The 18,883-nt window shown below is 41.5% G+C and overlaps 1 protein-coding gene across 1 annotated transcript in view; it reads left to right on the top strand.

Annotated features, from left to right (window-relative positions):
* The first annotated feature begins 13,746 nt into the window (after window positions 1-13,746).
* LOC139804967 (transient receptor potential cation channel subfamily V member 6-like) overlaps window positions 13,747-18,883 on the top strand; it is a 28,179-nt gene continuing 23,042 nt past the window's right edge. Inside the window, exon 1 of the mRNA XM_071762840.1 lies at window positions 13,747-14,713. Within this exon, the coding sequence (XP_071618941.1) occupies window positions 14,583-14,713 (131 nt within the window). The 5' untranslated portion in view covers window positions 13,747-14,582. The remainder of the gene's footprint in view (window positions 14,714-18,883) is intronic.

Below are 18,883 nucleotides of genomic sequence, written 5' to 3'. Positions count from 1 at the left end.
TGGAATAAGTATTTGGTTAGTATTTTTTTTCAGTAAACTTGGTGACTCCAAAGGGCAAATTATGGAAAAACGCCGTGGGTACATAGGGGATGTTCAGGCGGAAAAATACTTTGTGGTCTTTTCCCCAGGGTTTGAATGAAGGTCAACAATGTTCTTGCAGCAGTTCTGGAGATGTGACCTCTGATCTTAGGCTTAAAACCAGAAGATGGGCAAAGATCTGAGTCCTAATGCTGATTACTCTGCCATATTAATAGAAGATCAACTACTTAAAAGCTTCAGCTGTCCTGATTTAGTGTTTTACACCAGATATCTCAAGAGGTCTCTTCCCAAAAAATGCAGTGCTACCATTTCAGGTTTTTTGGAGAGCAATGACCTTGTACCTCCAGCAAGCTGACTTTGAAATCACAAGGAGCAGATGCAAAGTTGCTCCTCCCTAACTATAAATGCAAAAGATCTTACATGTTTCGAGAGACCAGATCTTAATCTGTAGAATGATCTTAATCTGTACAGATCTTAATATGAACATATCTTACATGAAGATATAAGATATATCTTATATCTTATATGATATAAGATATATATAAGATATATATATACCTTATATGAAGATATGAAGATATAAATATATCTTCATATCTTATATGAACATAGTAAGAAAAATGTTTCATAGGGGACTTTCATGTGCAGAGGTCTTTGTTGAACCCTCCAGTTTGTAATGGTGAGACACCCAAGTTAGCTCTAAATTAGTTAGCTGTAACATCAGTTTACACTGAATTCTGAACTGCTGTGGCTTCTTGGTAGGATGTTCTCACCCAAAATGCTTTAGCTAGTATCCAGAGATGTACATGATGAATACAGTGTGGTTTTACCCTTGATGTAAATATTCCAAACAATTCCAAAAGTCAAGGTTAAAATTATTTGGTAGAGGGTACATCTTGTGAAGACAGTTGTTTCCATATGATATAAAAGGCAAATTCCTCTCTTTTAACTGCAAATTGAGATCTTGAAAGTATATGCTAGCAAAACTCAAATCCTCCAAACCTCATACATTTCAGTTCAGAAATTAAATAATTAAAAAATTAAATTAAAAAATGTTATACTACAAAGTGAATTTTCTCATTTCCTAAGGTCAGTCTTTAAACATTATTTTTCAGCAGAAATAAGAGATGCAGCATTAGCTCTTTGCTACTTGTAAGTAAAATTCCTTGATTTAATTATAACAACTCATGACTGTATCACAAATTTAAGTGTGTTTATAGACAGTATTTAGGTCTCAGCAAGTGCTGAAAATACAAACAGAGCTGGTTTACACAGAAAACCCTGAAGAACAACAGAGCCACATTTACTGAATAGTTGTTCACCTCCATTATCTTCGTTGGCTAATGCTGGAAGAAGATGACTGTGGAATAATTTTGCTAGCTGCACAGCTCTAACATGCACTAACATGGTAATGACACAGGATAGATCACGATGATATAATGATACAGGAAGATCATACTTTAAATAAAATATGAATTTTGAAGTGTTTTTAAATTTTTCTTAAAAGCACTTCTATAGATTCATAGCCTTTAAAAGACTGTATTCTCCTTGCTCAGAGCAGTGCCAACATCAAAACTAGATCAGCTCACTCAAAGTCTTGTTCAACCAAGTTTTGAAAAGTTCAAGGAATGAAGACTTCACATTCTGTCTTGACAACATATTCTGCTGCTGAATCATGCTCACTGCAGTGTTTGAAACCTAATAACTTTTGTCCTTGGTACCTCTGAAAAGAATCTGACTCTGTCTTGTCTATGACCCTGAAGTCAGAACCGTAATTAAGATGTGTGCTTTCCCCTTGCCCAACCCCCTGCCCTTTAGCTATCTCAATGATAAACAAAACCTCATTTTGTTTGGCTCCCTCAGTCTGTCCTTTTTCCATCTTAGTGGTTTTCTGTTTGACATGTCCCAGTTTGCCAGCATCTATTCTGCACTGGTCTCTTAGCCCTGAATGCAGTCTCTTATTTGCCATGTAATGCCCTCTGAAATGGAAAGGAATAAAGATTTCTTTTAACATGAAGTGTTGTTAATACAGTCTAGCATGTGCTTGATCTCCATTGCTGCAAGGGTACACTGCAGGCTTACACTTATCTTGCAGACTCTTTTCTGCAGAGATGGGCCACAGCCAATCTTTCCCTAGGCTCTACTGCAGTAGAGAAATTTTTCTCTCCCAGACCCAGGACTGAATAAAGGTCTTTGTTGAACTCCATTGTGTTGGCCTGTTGGCCAAGCGGCTCTGGAATGGCAGCCCTGCTCTCCCGATTGGCAACCACTCCCCACATTTGGGTGTCATGTGCAAGCTTATCAAAGGTGTCCTTTGAATGTTTTGTGATACCATAAAAAATGTGAAGGAACTTTCATCAGTCCAGTAGAGGGCAGTCAGCCTCTGCTTATTAATACACAAGGCACAAGGAAGGTCAATGCATAGGTACCATCTTTACACCAACTCTGGTGTTTCATGGGCAAGTGGGCTAAAAACGAGGACACTCTATGGAGATGGTTGGGAATAATTGCAATAAAATATGCATTTATTGTTTTTTATTCAATTGCTGAGCATGAGATTTATCCTTGAGATTGTGTTTCTTGATGGTGGATGTATAGGGAGCCACCTCCATATTGAGACGTAAGGACTAAATCAGAGAAAAGTGAGGTTACTCTATTCTAATAACATTTTACAGTATTAAATTCGTGGTACTTTGTTAAGTTGTGACATTTATGTCACATTACATATACTCCCTTCAACAACACGTGATATTTTTGCTTATTGAAGGAAAAGTGTCATTTTGGATCATTTGAACAACAAAAGAAATGTCCTTGGCTAAGATGTAGTTTAAGGAAATCCTTTCCCCTTAAGAATCTAATTAGTAGTCACTGCAAACACAAGCTTCAGAAGATCATAATTGAAATATTAAACTGTCCCTGGTGGGGAAAAAAAAAAAAAAGACCCAAAGATAACAGGTTCATTATTTGGAATATGGACTGTGTACCTGAAGAGTTGACTTCAGACTAACTTTTGTTCTGTACTCAGTTTTTAATCTATGCAGGTCTGTTTTAGGGAACAGCTTTCTGGTACATTCAACATTCTCAAGGGGAAGAGAAGGTAATGTTTAATTTATTTACTTAATTTTAATTACTAATTGCTAATAAGTAACTAAATTTACAAATCAATTATTTTAGTTTTAGCAGTTACTTTTATAAATACATCAAATACAAATCAACCAGCTCCATTTTACAGGAGATTTGTAATTTCCTCTCTTAGTCCTTTAAAGTCTGGCTCACTGCCTTCTCCCTGGATCAGTCCCACTTTGCATATAGCACTCTTCAGTTTCTACCATAAAATTTTCCATGAGGTGTGTAACAGTCCTTTTCCCAGAAGCTCAGGACAATGAATGCTGCAGCCTTTGAGTATCTTAACTATTGTAATACCATACCTGCACAGGATTACTCACACAGTAATGCAGTAACCTGAACTTTCCCTGAGTAACCTTACCAAAGATGACTAACAGACAAATACTTTCTCTGCCTATGGGCAAGTCCTCTGATGAATATCCTTCAGGATAACCTGCTTGAGAGGAACATTTCTAGCTTCTCTGTTCTTTTTCAGAGGAGAACTTTTTAAACTCTTGGGATCAAACTCTAATATACTCACCTAATTAAAGGTCTTCCAATAGTTAATTCAAGAAACCACTGCCTCCTTTTTCACTTTTCTACCAGGAAAATTCTATAAGCAGCTCTTCAGATACTGCAAGTGAACTCCACCATTTTTCAGTGATTATTTCTTTTCTGTTGAAAAAGTTCACATGAGCAGATATATTTATTTATGCTTTAATACTTCTAGGAGCAGTGGGTTATTTTGGGGATGGAGGTTATTTTGTACAACAACCAGTCAGATCTGGCCTCTTCCCATGATCTCTTGCTACTGCCAAAACTTTCAGAACAGATCAAGAATTCAGTGGGACAATCTTCAATACTGCAATTTGAATAATAGGACTTCTTAAACTGTGAGGGAAGCGTTAGGAAGCAGCAAGGGCTGGCTGCACATAAAAGGATAGCAAGTTGAATATGACTTTACACCAGACAGTACAGGGGCCTCATCAGCTAGGATACAGACCCACAGTACTTGAACACAGTGAACAGGCAGAGCTGGTGATGATAGTCAAGTTCAAGAAAGAGCCTAGATTGTCAGGCAATTTTGTGGTGATGAAACAGGTCTCAGGTCAAGCTAGGAAGCTAATCCTTTGATCACAATGGTATCCAAAGATGATAACAATGGGCTATTTCAACAAGGCAAGTTTGAAGTCAAGCTAGAAGCCAGTCAGCAGATCAAGCTCTAGATTATTGGAGCCCGTGACCAAACACAAGCATAGTTGTAGCTGACCTAAAAAAATCATGCTTCTACAGAATACCTCAAGCAGGAACTAAAGGACCAAGACAGATGTTGAATGAGGCCCTTATGCTTATGGGCAGGGCACATATGTGTATGTGTCTTTGTTTGTTTGTTTGTGGAGGCCCTGGGTTAGATTGGTCAGTGCCATCAGAGTCCAGGAACCTAACACAGTATCCCTTCCCAGGAACATGCATTCTCACACCATACAGGAATTTTCACAGGGATTTCGTAGGACTGTTTCAGAGGACACAGAGGTCAGAATGCTGAGAAAGCAAAGACATGGGAGACTGGGGACTGGGTAGCTGAGTTCAGGCTGCCTATGAGGCTAGGTGGTCTTGAAAGGCAAGATGGGATGAGTGGGACAGAAAGTCACTCAATCCCTGACAAGCTTTGCTGGGGAGGGGGGACAGGGCAGAGCAGGGCAGGTGAAGGGTCCCAACTATTCCTAGGAAACCTGGGAGGCTAGACAGGCTTCCAGCCTGTGATGAGTATGTGACGGGAGACCCCAGATGAGGCTGGTCAGGGATATTAAATCCTTTTAGTATATGCAGGGACCTGACCAAGGTGGGAGAGGGAAATAAAAAGAAGTAAAATATTTTGACTCTGCTTTGGGATTTCACAGGTCACAGGTGTTTCTAGCATGCCCTGTAATTAGTGCTGTATAGTTGAATGGCTCTATCAAGCCAACAGCAAGCAACATTTAGCAGGGCCCAGATTTCCCAGGTTAGCTTGTCATTAGCAGATTCCTTCAGAATTCTCCCTCTTCTACCAAAATATTCAGGAGTTCCCTAAAGATGCTTTGGACAACAACATAACTCAAAGCTGTGTTCCAGGTTCTATGTGGTGTCATCTGTTGCCATACAAATAAAATAGTCACAATCCAAGTTTGATTTCCTCTTTGCTGTCCTGACATCATAGCACAATTAGTACAGGCTAAGACTCAAAAACACTTGAAATCAAATCAGCATGAATTAATTTTCCAGAGTTTCTGAGAATTTTTAAAGCCAGTACTCTCTCAGTACAGAAATTCTTCCTAATATCTAGTCTAAACATCTCCTGGTGCAACTTGATGACATATCCTCTAGTCCTACCATTAGTTACTTGAGAGCAAAGCCCCAGCCCCACTTTACTACAACCTCCTTTCAGGTAGTTGTAGAGAGCAATAAGGTTTCCCCTCAGCCTCCTCCAAACTAAACATTTCTCATTCCCTCAGCCTCTCCTCACGGGACTTGTTCTCCAGATCCTTCACCAGCTTGGCTGCCCATCTCTGAACTCAGTCCAGCACCTCAATGTCTTTCTTGTAGTAAGGGACCCAGAACTGAACACAGTACTTGAGGTGAGGCCTCAGCAGTGCTGAGTACAGGGGCATGATTAGTTCCTTTCTTATGGCCACACTGTTCCTGACACAGGCCAGGATGCTGTTGGCCTTCTTGGCAGCCTGGATACACTACTGGTTCATGTTCAACTGGCTGTTAACCAGCACCTGCAGGCAGCTTTCCAGCCACTCCTCCCCAAGCCTGTAGCATTGCATGGGGTTGTTGTGACTGAAATGCAGGACCTGACACTTGGCCTTATTGAACCTCATACAACTGGCCTCCACCCACTGATCCAACCTGTCCAGGTCCCCCTGCAGAGCCTTCCTACCCTCAAGCAGATCAACACTCCCACCCAACTTGCTGTCATCTGCAAACTTACTGAGGAAGCACTCAGTGCCCTCATCTAGATCACAGATGAAGATACTGAACAAGACTGGCTCCAAAACTGAGCCCTGGGGAACACCACAAGTGCCCAGCCACCAACTGGATTTAACTTTGTTATGCACAACATTTCTGGGCCCAGCCAGTCAGACAGTTTTTAACGCGGTGAAGGCTACACCTGCCTATGCCTTGAGCTGCCAGCTTCTCTAGGAGAATGCTGTAGGAGAAAGCACTCAAATAGTAACGTCAAAGACTTCACTAAAATCCAGACAGACAACGTCCACAGCCTTTCCCTCTTTGACTAGGTGGGCCACCCAGTCGTAGCATGAGAGGAGGTTGGTCAAGCAGGACCTGCCATTCCTACATCCACACTGGTTGGGCCTGATCTTCTGGCTGTCCTGCAGTTGTCATGTAAGCGTACCCAAGATGAACTCCATAATTTTTCCAGGCACTGAGGTCAGGCTGACAGACCTGTAGTTCCCCAGATCCTCCTTCTGTCCCTTCTTGTCGATAGCTGGCAAGCCTCACATTGGCAAGCCTCCAGTCATCTGGGACCTCCCCTGTTAACCAAGACTGTTGAAAAATGATGGAGAGAGGCTTGGCAAGCTCATCTGCCAGCTCTCTCCACACTTGGGTGAATTCCATCTGGCTCCATACACTTGTGATTACCCAGGTGCCATAGCAGGTCATTAAATGCTTCAGTCCTTCAGGACTGTCTCCTAAGGCACTCTCTCAACCAATTTCCTGAACAGGCCAAAGTCTGCCCTCTGGAATTCCATGGTGGAGCTTTTGCTAACTCCCCTCCTTACTTCGCTAGGGATTGAGAACTTAACCATTTCATGGTTGCTAAACTCCAGACTGAAGTCCCTTAATATTGCCTTAGCACTTCTCTTGGTAATCTCATCACTGCCCACCTGCATAACCAGTAATGGGTAGTAATCAGTCATACCAGACCCAGGAGCTTCCTAGTGACAGCTCTGACCCAGGCCCCAGTGACGCATCAGACTTCCCTGTAGGATGGGTCTGGCTGGTATACAGGGCCCTCTCTTCCCCTCAGAAGGCCATGTCCTATGAGAATTATCTTCCTTTTATTTTTTTATAGCAGTGGTGTTAATGCATGGGGCAGCTTGCTTCAGCGGCTCCCTGGATGGACCTTTATCAATATTCTCATTTGCCAGGTCCTCCAGTTCTAGAGCCTCGTATCTGCTGTGTAAGGCCACCTGGGATGGTGGGGGAAGCCAGGAAGGGATTCGCTTGCTGCACCGAACGGGGACCTGTTTTACTCCATCTCTTCAGTCCCCTCCTTTTGCCTGGTGACAAGAGGGCTGACGATTTGCTTCTTGTGGTGCCTCCACCTGCTGCCTTTGCCTCAAGGCGCACAGGGTGTGGCACCACCAATCTCTCTCTCACACATTCCCAGGTACTTCTCAATCTCTCCACCTCCTCTTTCAGTTCTACCTCTAGTCTCAGCAGATCATTCACCTGATGACCGAGTACACAGGTGTTGTCACTGCTTCCCTCTGCTAGGAGTGGCAGGCTCTGAGATTCTGCCTGTGCCTCCGGGCACCTCTGTCTGGGTCGCCACATTCTTTTTTGGCCAGGCTTTGGGGCGAGTGGACACCATGGCAAAGTTTCCTTCTGGGAGGGAGATGACTTCACCTGACCTCACCTCCTGGCCTGCCCACACATCCTGCCCACGCAAGGTGCCACTCCCGCCGTACCCGCTCCGCTCGCCGCGCTCCCCGGCGCCGCTCATTATAACCGGGGGCGGCGGCCGTCGCTTTGGCCGCGGACGGATCTCGGCCGCGGCTCTGGCGGGAGCTGCCGCCTCGTCGCCTGTCCCACCCCTCCCCTGTCATCTCCCTGCCAGAGGGAAACCTTCGGGAGAAAAAAAAAACAACAACAACAATAATAATAAATATAAAAATAATTATAAATAATTATTTTTTTAAAAAAAAAAGACCCTTAATCCGCAAAGCGCCGCTCCCCCCTGCCTCGGGGCCGCGCCACCCGGCGGCTGAAGGTCGGGTCGTTGACGCCGCTTTTAACGCTCCCGCGGTTGCCCCGGCAACGCCCAGATCTCGTCCGCGGCTCTCGCGAGGGTTGCTGCCTCGTGGCGTGTCCCGCCGAGTCCCGGGAGTCTCCCGGCCGGAGGGAAACTCTCGGGAGAGGGAAAGTCAAGAGGGGCGGGCCCGGTAAACGGGATCCGCTGCCCCGCTGCGGAGCAGCTTCACTTGGCGCCTGGTTCCTGTAGATATATATACTTTCACCCTTTTGTGTGTCTTCAGGAGCAAGGAAAACTACGAAAAAAAGGAGGGCCTACCAATTCGAAGACTCAGACACAAAACTTTACAGTAGTTACTGAAATAAAGGCTTAAGCTCTTATGGCACTCCTGGCCATAAGGTAATGCTAATTCGTGAGGTTCCCTTTTTGTTAAAGCTTTGTCCCAGTGTGATGAAGGCCGGTTTAGAGATTCCTGGGGACAACCTTGGGCTGTCTTAAAATCCCACACCTCCTCTGAGGAAACCTAGATGAGAAGGTTGTAATGGCTTGATTTAAATATCACGTAGCTTCAAATCGTACTGTCACAGTTTTTGTCAGTCGACAGTCCAGGTGAGGTTCCAAACCCCTTTCTACTTCTACATAACATATTTCTATGTTAGAACCTGTTACCACTTTCTTATGTGCAGGACTAGAATATCTGTTTCATGCTCACTCGTTCCAGCTCTTCCCAAATTATTAATGCTTCTGCTTTTATTGAGTACATGAGTCTTTGAGACACTCCCTCAACTGGAGGCTGGGGAATTGGTTTCTTACCTAAACCTGTGGAAAGCTTCCTAAATCAACAAAAAACTTTCTGGCAGGCAATCACAACAGTAGGAAAATAGCCAGGACACTTGCCGGGGCTCCACAGTGAGGTAGAACCCTACTGACTCACTCATTCAAGGATACTTTTAAATAAGGAATTGGTAATCCCGTTTCACTAAACTCTCCTTTAAGTTGCCTCACCAGAGGTTGTCAGTTCTTGTTATTGGCTTCCCTGACTTTTGCTGAAAATGCTACAAAGTCTGCAGCATAAAAAATTACCCATAAAAATTACCCCTACTAACTCTGAAGTCAGTAGGGTCATTTTTATGAAGTCTAGCAATCTTCATGCTGCTGCTGCAGTATTTTCTGTAACAGCCAATGGAAATATTGCTGATCCCTTATACCATCAGTACCTTAGAAATACATCTTTTAAAAGTCTGTGCCTCTGCTGCTGTTCTCTACCACATGTAGTTTGCTTCTACTTTCTGCTACCTTGCTTCTGCTACTCCAAGAAGCAGAGATGCACTCTACTTTAGGTCTCTTCTTAACCAAGCTTACTACACACACATGTTCACACACAACAAAATTCAGATAATTTGGTATAATATTCTATTTAAAACAATCTTGACTTCAGCCTCTTGCACTCCTTCAGACCAGGAGATGGGTTCATTGAATTACACATCAGCATTAGTTTCATAATATTTAGTAGTTCCTTCAAGGACATCTATGCCCTGATATAGTTTATAATGCATTGTTAAGTTACTTCTGCTTCTGAGTTATCAGTGATTCACTGGTGGTTAAATAATTCTTATTTACACAGTAGATGCGATCTTGTGAAGGTAAGAGTTTCTTAGTACTGGTGGATATAACACTACTAGTATGTTTTTCCTGGAATATTTTCCTCTGTTACCTAGGTGTTTTTTTAGATACATATCACCCCTCAGCTGTGTGATGTGAAGCTGTACATGATACTATGTATTTGCAAACAGTCATCCTCCGCTTTGTTTTCCTATGCTACACAAGTAAGATACTGTAACTTGATTGACTGGAAATGTCACAGTCCAACAAGATTCCCTAACATACCTATAATACATGAAGGGTTTCTTGGCTCATCATTATTATGACCTTCTCAAATGGAAGAGTATCCATTATGCACAGGGAGAAATTGCATCACTGCTTACTGCTGACTTGGTGAGTTCTTGACTGTCTGTTCTGGTTTGTGTGTACTCAGAAACTGTTATTCTTCCTTGCTTTTTCCTGTACTGCTTCTATCATTCTTTTCTCTCACAACTTACTTCTTGATTGCTTTTATTAGATGCTGCTCTTTCAGGCAAAGAATTGCAGTACAGTCAGAAGTGCACAGTGTTGATATGTCTGGTTGTGGGCTGCACTTCCACTCTTGCTCTTAAGATGGTAGCCTCAGCTCGAGTATGGAATCTGTACACTTACTTTTTACCTGTTGGTGAAATGAAAGAATTTCTGTTGAGATTCATGAAGTAGAAACTCAAGAGCAAATTTTTATGAGAGGTAAGGTGAAAGATTTTTGTAAATTGGAGAAAAAAACAGAAAATGTCTTGTACTTTGGAGATATGAATATGCATGTGATTCAGAAAGAATATATGGAACATGAGAAGGAGAAATACATAGTGGATGAATAAGAGCTTCTGAAATGACCCGCCATCCTGTGGCTCTGATGCTGTCCATAAAGCAGCAAAACAGGCAAATCTTTGTGCACGCTGAAAAAATTTCTTTCTGCAAGCTGAAGGGCTGGGGTAATACTTACGTGATACAGACAACTTAGTTTGGCTAGCCAAGACAATTTGGCTACTTGGTGCCTATACACTTCTCTGAGGATCTGCTAAACATCTAGTTATGCTGCTTTATTTGTCTGCCAGATTGTGACATGGATTTGGGGGGCGGATTTGGGGGGCAAATTTGGAAGGCAAATGTAGAAGACAATATCAATAATCATGATAGATAAGTTAACTTCTCTTTCTTTCCTTTCTCTTCAAAAGGCACTTTGTGTAAGATTTCCTATACCATTCATCCATACATGCTTTCCTGTGCCCAACAGAAACCTTCAAAATCATTTCAGAGGGACTTCTACTATGTGCAGCTAATACTGTTTCTCCTTCAGGTTTCTTTACTTACAGTGCCTTTTATCTTCTCTGTTTCTTGCTAATCACAGTTCACATTCTCATGAATTTTGTGAAGGACTAGGATTGTACATATATCTTTGTAGTTACTTTAAAATATCATCCAGCTCTTGCAATTTTCTCCTCTCTAAAGAAACTGTATAAGAAAACCAGAAAGAGAAAGAAAGAACATGTACTCCCTTTCTGATTTGTCACCAGATAAGCACATTGGATTCAATCCTACATACCTTCAGCACTCAAAATTTCCAGGAAGGTTAACAGGAGTTTTGTGAGAACCTGGAATGTAAGGGTCAGGGCCATTCAGAAGGAAAGGAATCTGTGTCATGTACTGTGCAAATTATGTCTGTCTCTACATTAGCACTGAAATTACTTTTGTAATAGGCCAAGTAATAGCCATTTGGATTTATGTTTGAAAGGAAGAAGGAATGGAAGAGGTGGCTGGGGTGAAGAGAAAAGTGGGGACTATAGAAAATTTTTCTGTAGTATTTTTCTATAATTTTTCTGTAATACGTTTTCCTTGTCAGACATGTCAACAAAAGTCAGTTCATTCCTAATCAGATATTCAGATTTATGTTTGTTTTTGTGTTTTTGTTTTTTGTTTTTTTTTAAATAAATCTAGGCTGACCTAAAAGACATGCAGCGCACTTTGAAAAAGTGTGTAGTGTCTCTGGCAAGGTTACAATCCCCAGTAGCAAAAGCTTGCCTCTTAGTCTCTTGTCTTTGTAGCTGGTATGTGGAAATAGGAACTCCTTGGTTATTGCTGAAGTATTTCCACATACTGGCTTACTTAGGCAGTTTTTGTGGCTCTACAAAGGGCACTTTATCTCAACCGTGCCATATGCAAGATTGATAAATTCCACAGAACCATGGGGTGACTGAACTTTGCAGAACCTGCATTTCCCTCTCATTGCTTGTCTGCTCCTAATTTTGTGCTGTTAGACACTGTGCTGTGAGGAGCACATTTGGCATGGTCATGCTTTGTATTTCTTCATGCTAATATTGCTACTCGTGGCCTGTGGACCATGAATGAGTAGGGACCTTCCCTTCTTATGAGGGAAATTGTGTGCAAGGAGATTTTGTCATCAGCTGCCATGCTTGCTAGGTAGGGCCAAGCTGGACTCAAGAGATTCCAGGAATCAGGTCAGTCAGAATCATCCCGTCAGAACATTTCCTGTCAGAAAGATGATCAAGATACACATGAGGAAAAGGCATCACTGGCAGCTAGGATGAAGACCTTATTTGCCTGGAAAAAGGCTAGAACTAAATGTCATGAGCTAAAGGTAGGCCTTGAGAATGAGGGTTAGGGTCCAGAGTCACAGTATGATTTGGGAGCCATGGAAAGGGATACAAAGAGCTAAAAGCAGCTATCAGGTATATGGGAAAACGTATCCACCAGAACTGTACAGACTTGCAATCTGGCCCTCAGCTACTGGCACTTATCAGGTCCTTAGTTTTTTAAAAACTTTATAGCTTTCTGCTAGATTGAAAGTCCAGCAGTGCTTAAGAGTTATGGCCATGATCTGCTAAAAAGACTTTGGTCCATACCATATTACATATTTCACCTCTGTATTTTATTACCTTTGAAAATGAACTGGATCAAAAAATTACAAGAAAGTATTATTTGGCAGTATTACAACTTCATATCTGTACAAGTGGGTAAAGGAGAACTACTGAGTCAGATTTATTGCAATCTGAAGCTGTAATGAGAGCTATAGTCATAGAACCATAGAATGGGCTGGGTTGGAAAGGACCTCAGAGATCATCAAGTCCAACCCTTGATCCACTCCCGCTGCAGTTACCAGACCATGGCACTGAGTGCCACATCCAGTCTCTTTTTAAATATCTCCAGGGACGGAGAATGCCACCCCCTAAGCTCCCCCAGGACACTGCGGGTAATCCACACTGTGACACCGGTTTTGCAGTTGTTGGAGCTGCCCTGGATGCTGCAGCTGCTGCCTTCATGGCGAGCTGAGAGCTCTCTTCTTAGCCTGTGGGTCACTGTTATTCACTCCCTTTAGCCACGAGCTTCTGTCTGGATAGCTGTAGCACTGCTGCCCAGCAGAGGGAGGAATGTGTCACTGCTTGCTTGTCCTGCTGTTTCCAGGCTTCTAGGGCTCTCTGGATACACAGTAGAAAGCATTCTCTGCTTCGAAGAACAGCCCGCAGAAATAGAGATTGTGTTTATCTATCGTAGGCACGTAACACTTCAGCGTGTGAATAGCTTTCTCAACTTTTAAGTGGAGTTGCTTCCTCCCCGACAAGAATGTTAGGAGGGATACATTATTGATATTGTTAAAAAAAAAAAAAAAAAAAAAAAAAAGAAAAAAGAAAAAAGTGCACATTTCGCTTGTAACAACTGGCTGGTGTAACACTGGTTTGGATGTGAATCCTGGTTTGGTAAGACTAAGTAACAGCTAAATTAGGAGTTTCAGAGAGGTGATTCAACTGTTTATTGCTTTACACACTTTTCTCTCTTTACCTGCTGATTCTGCCTAGGCACCGTGAACAGAATCCACTCCACTACAGCAGGCAGAAGACTTAAGGGGCATTACTGTTGATTCAAGATGCAGGAATATTAGGACCAGTGTTCAGGTGAAAAAGTTCAGAAATTTTTTTTTTCCCCTCCATGTAGCTTCCAGCTTACTCACAAAAAGATGGGTGTCTCCTCTCTTCATTTTGATGTTTTGTCAGCTGTTTTGCAGAGATCCCCCCATGACACTGATGATCTTTTACTGTATCAAACACTGTTTTTTATTAAGGAGAATTTTTCATCTCTTCCCTAAGTAAATTTCCCTGGAAGAAATATGAATAAACTATAAGAGGTTTTAGAACATTAAAGGAAAATGAATTTGCATATTAATCAACATAAACTTTTCTTCCAACTTGTGATTTTCTTTGACGCAGAGAAGGTGGAGTCTATAATGATAATTTCTTTAATGGGATTTGCAGACAGTTGGGGTGGGAGGCGTGTCCTCCTCTAGACTACCTTTCCGGAGCTCAGTATCTTTTAGGACACGTTCCCACATGTTCAGCCACCTAAAAGGTGTTTTGCCTGAGTTGTTAATCTGTCTATTTCAAAACTGTTTAGATATTGATTTCCAGAGGAACAGAAGGATACCTAAGGAGGATTATTACTCCTAAATTTTAGACTTCAGAAACGAATTACTAGAAGCTTAGGACATTAATGCTGGATAAATTCTTCAGTGCTTTAGAGGGTCTTTGTGAGGGGTAAGGCTGCTGGTGAGCTACTTCAGAATCAGACACACCTTTGGGTTGGGCTATTTTGGAAACTAACTACTTGATGAGGTTCAAGGTATGATCTGCTAGGGACGAGTGATTTTATTTTGTGTTTTTACATGTACTTTGATCAGCTGATGCAGCTGGCAGACCGTCTCCTCTGTAGGTAACAGACTGGGGGCAGAGCCGTTCCAGAGTTTTTTCAAAGGGGGTATTGCTGGCTTTCAGGCAGCTAGACAAGACAGAAAAAGGGACGTACTATGGGGGTACCTTTATTTGGGGACAGCAAGCCCTTCTATTTCCGAATCTGGAATGGACTAAGTCGAAAGTTGCAAGGCAAAAAAACCTGGGATAAACATCTGGATGAAGTCTACTTACTGCAACAGAAAAGGTACAGTGAATTTCAGTCATCTTGTCTTCCCTTTCTTCTGCTGCTCTCTCCCTGTAGCTGATTCTCACTCTCTTCCCTCAGGCTTTTCTGCCAGTAGATAAACTTTAAACAACCCTGGAGCACTTCTCTCTATCAGATTTCTTCTTTCAAGGTGGAATGCTTCTGGAGTTCCAATCTTATCGGCTTTCACAGGTGGGTTTACTAGGTTGCAATTGAAATACCCTGAGTGCAGGACTTCAGTAACGTTGATTATGTATACTCTTGTCTTTCCTACCTCGTTGGTAAAGCTCACAAGAAAATGCACGGGTGTTTGGGTTTTAAAATTCTTAGGAGTGTATATGACATTTAGGCTGTAGTCAGCTGAAATGATGGCTTTTTTTGCAAGGTTCTGCTTTCTGTCTGTCTTTCTAAAGGTTGCCCGTATTGTGGGAAGTGGACTTAATGTTGTTTCACATTCTGGTCGTCCATCATTTCCTGGGTCAGGCTGACATTTCTCACTCCCATGGCCCCGATGTCAACATGTGTAGTGACTCCTCTCGTGTGTTACATTATCAAGAAGCTTGCCTGTGCCTTTACATGTAAATACTGAATCAAGGCTGCTTGTTACTGCTGTGCAGCCTTAATCCCTTCACACACAGGAATGCACTAATATTCATGGAAATCCAGATGAATCTGATTTTTGTTGGTCCTTGTCATTTCTGCGTGCACAAACACTGCAATACTTAACCAACACATTGCTTTCAGTCCCTTGTAATTTTTTTTTCTCACAAAAATTTGAACATTTCAGGGGCAAAAAGGTGGATGTCCCTATCTATCTGTCTGTATGTATGCACACATGTATGCAGACAAACAAGTAGAGTACCTGAAGAGGGACAAATGTATATATATGTCTTTGCAGAAAGAACTTATATAAATATCATAATATAATTTCTTACCAAATAGCAAAAGCATGTTCTATTTTACTTCAGAGCAGTGGGATTTACTTACAGTGAAAGGAACAGTGGGAACAACAGTGTCTCCAGGAGATGCTGACATTTTGGTATATTCATGAAAAGCATCACAGCTAAATGAAAAATAAGTTCTCAGCAGATTTTGTAACATCCAAATGAATGTGGGCAAAAGAACAGTCTGAATATATTGATATTTTTATAATTATTAACATTGTCTTCACATTTTTAAGTCACAGAGTTGTGGAGACCGCTGGAGGTCTCTATCTAACCTCTCATTTGAAGACAGACTGTTATCAGCAATAGGTCACATTGCTTTGGCTTTTTGTAGCTCAGTCTTTAAAGTCTTGCAGACAGAGATTCCACTTTGTGTTGTAACCTTTTAGTGAGAAAAGTTTTTTCCCTAATGTTCAACCCGAACTTCAAATAATAATTTGATGTAGTAACCCCCTGTATTAGTATCAGTTGTTGCCAAGAAGGGTTTGGCTCCTTAATTTTATTGTTCCCTTTCACATAGGCTGCTATTAGATTGCCATTCAAGGTTCTCTTGGCTTGTCAATCATCATTAGCCATGTGTTGCAAGCCCAGGGACATCTCGTGTGTTGCTACTGATAGAGGAAAAGAGAAAAATGTTAGGCAGATAAACCTTTCTTTATAAACCTCTCTTAAATCACTATAGTGCAATTGTTGTGGTCCTCAAAACTAACATTTCTGTATTTCTTTGTAAAGCTCTGCATAACAATGCATGTAGTGCATACAATATTGTTGTCTAGGAAATCAGTTGGATGGGGACACAATTGTTGCCCTCCCACAATTGTTACCCTCCCCATTTTAGGTCTGTATGTTTCCCACACCTTTTAACTAATATAAGTTAGCCTTCTGCCTATTTAGTCAGAAATAACCTGGTGTCAGTATGTGGATACTCTTCTCCTAGAGAGGGATAGGACTTTTTCTCCCTCTTAATACCTTGTTCTGTTTTTTTTTTTTTTTCCTTTCTTGTCCCCAGAGATGCTCAGAGTTTGAGGAGAAAGACAATAAAGTGGAATTAGTTTTATTGCTTTCATACTCTTAATTATGTACAGATAGAAAAGCACAACAGGAAAACCTGTGTTAACTTGTGTATGGGAACTACTCTTAGAAGTACAGGGACACAGAGAGCCTTCATCTTCTAGATAGATCTTTCTTAAGCTGAGTGAGATGTCACTCTCCAGTTGTTCATTTGTCTAAACTAAACTACTGAGTTTTCAGTGCCCACATTAACATAGGGGTGGCCTCTCTTAAAATCCACGTGTCTGTCAATATTGATTGGTTCCTTTGCTCCCAAAGGTGACACTGAAGTAATGATGCCAGCTTCTGGTTCCACCTCTTCATTGGTAGCATGTTTCAGTAACAGTGCTTATGTGCAGTCAAGATGCAAAAATAGCTTGGCTATTGCCTGCCTTGCATGTAAATGAAGTCAAAGGCATCACTGACAGCATTTCTGGTCTTTCCTTATGCAGTTACACCTTCATCCTTATGAAAATTTGGAGTCTGATAATGGAAAACAAGCCTCCTTCATTTCATGAGTGTAAAGGTCCCCCAGAACTCACATTTTCCCAACACTGTGCAGACAGACTACACACATCTTAGGCCTCAGTGCCTAAGCTGTCTTAGGCTCATGGATGGCACTATCTTCCTAAACTTTGCTATAGGTTTCCTTGTGAATAAATAAAATGAAATTTGCATTCTGGAAAAAAAACACCCCAAATTAAAAGGTTGTTAGAGAAAACTAATTATACACAGGGTGAGGAGCACAACCTAGAATACAACTGCAAAAAAATCCCTATTTGAAGAGGTTTGGAAGTTTTGAGGCAGAATGAGGTTATGCTTCACAGAACAAATTTGTTTTATGAATAACTCCGTGGTAATAAATAGTCACTATCATCTGTGGAACTGTTAATCCCTTTCTAGCATGGGATTATTTTTAGGGTGGTCTCAGATGCAGACTTAAAAAAAGAGATTAATGATTAAGGCAAAGTGATTGCCCTGCTGGAAGTGACTGAGCAAGATTTTTATCGCTTAGTGTGGTAGATAGCTGAATATCAAGAGGGATAAGACTTCCCTATCAGTTTCTTGTCTAGTAGCATAGGCAATTAGTAACCTGTTGAATGTATTTTCAAATAAGATCTGTTTACTGTCAGCTGAAGGGGCTTTGACATGCATGCACAAGAAATTCCAGTTAATTGCTAAATATTGCTGCCTCTAGGTACTGAAGAAATTTGCTGCCCCTGCCCGTTACCTTTCTACTTCTTTGTGTTATTACTTCCTAGCTCATTCTGTAGCATCTTGTTAGGTGATTGCATTGGTCCTCTTTCTTCCTGGTTAGCTTCCTCTGAGTGCTCCTCTGCTTTCCTGAAGTCTTGCACATATTTACAGAAGGAAGGAAGAAGATGAACCTCCTTCTGCTGTTGCATGATGGGGTGCTGAGCATGGATATTCTGAGCAGTACAACAGGGAAAGAAAAAGCTGAAAAATATCCTGCTGATGAATTTATAGGTGAGCTAAAAAGAATTGCTTTAGACTCTAAGTAACTGACATAGCTATGGGGATCAAGCATGAAGTTAGAAGATTACAAACCTATACTAGATCAAACAATAGGAATATTCCATGCAATGGAATATTCAAGTGGTAGAATCTGAGAAGGGAAGGAAAGAGGAGAAAGAGATGCTGTACTGAATCCCTGATAAGCTCAGTCTGGAAAAAGTAGATTCAGAATGGTTGTTCTCCAGACTGTTCACATATTTAACTTATTTCCTTGCATTAAAAAAATAACCCTCTAAATCCAAATTTTTTTAATAACACAGTTAATACTTATGGACTTGTCCTTGCATCTTTTCATAAGTGTAATGACCAGGATGCACTCCATAAGAAGTGCTTAAGAAGCTCTAAATCCAAAAGGGTACATGTTACCAACAGAAAGTGTTTGTGAAATCCTTAACTTTTAAAACTCAGTCAGAGTCTGACCTACATTCTATCTTGTCTTTGTTTCACAATGCATTTTTGGGTGTTCCTGATTTTGTCCTCACCTATATTGAAAAACAAGTCACAGCTTCCTGAGCATATAATTTAATCATCTATTAAAACTGATAGTAATGTGTGATCAAGGCTAAGTGCTTCAACACAGCTGCATTCCTTAGCTCAGTAAGAAGAACCCACAAGCACTTCCAGGCGGATACTGTTGTGG

Source organism: Heliangelus exortis, chromosome 1 (genome assembly GCF_036169615.1).
Source record: "Heliangelus exortis chromosome 1, bHelExo1.hap1, whole genome shotgun sequence".
Lineage (NCBI taxonomy): Eukaryota > Metazoa > Chordata > Aves > Apodiformes > Trochilidae > Heliangelus > Heliangelus exortis.
This window is presented reverse-complemented; position numbering and strand designations above follow the sequence as displayed.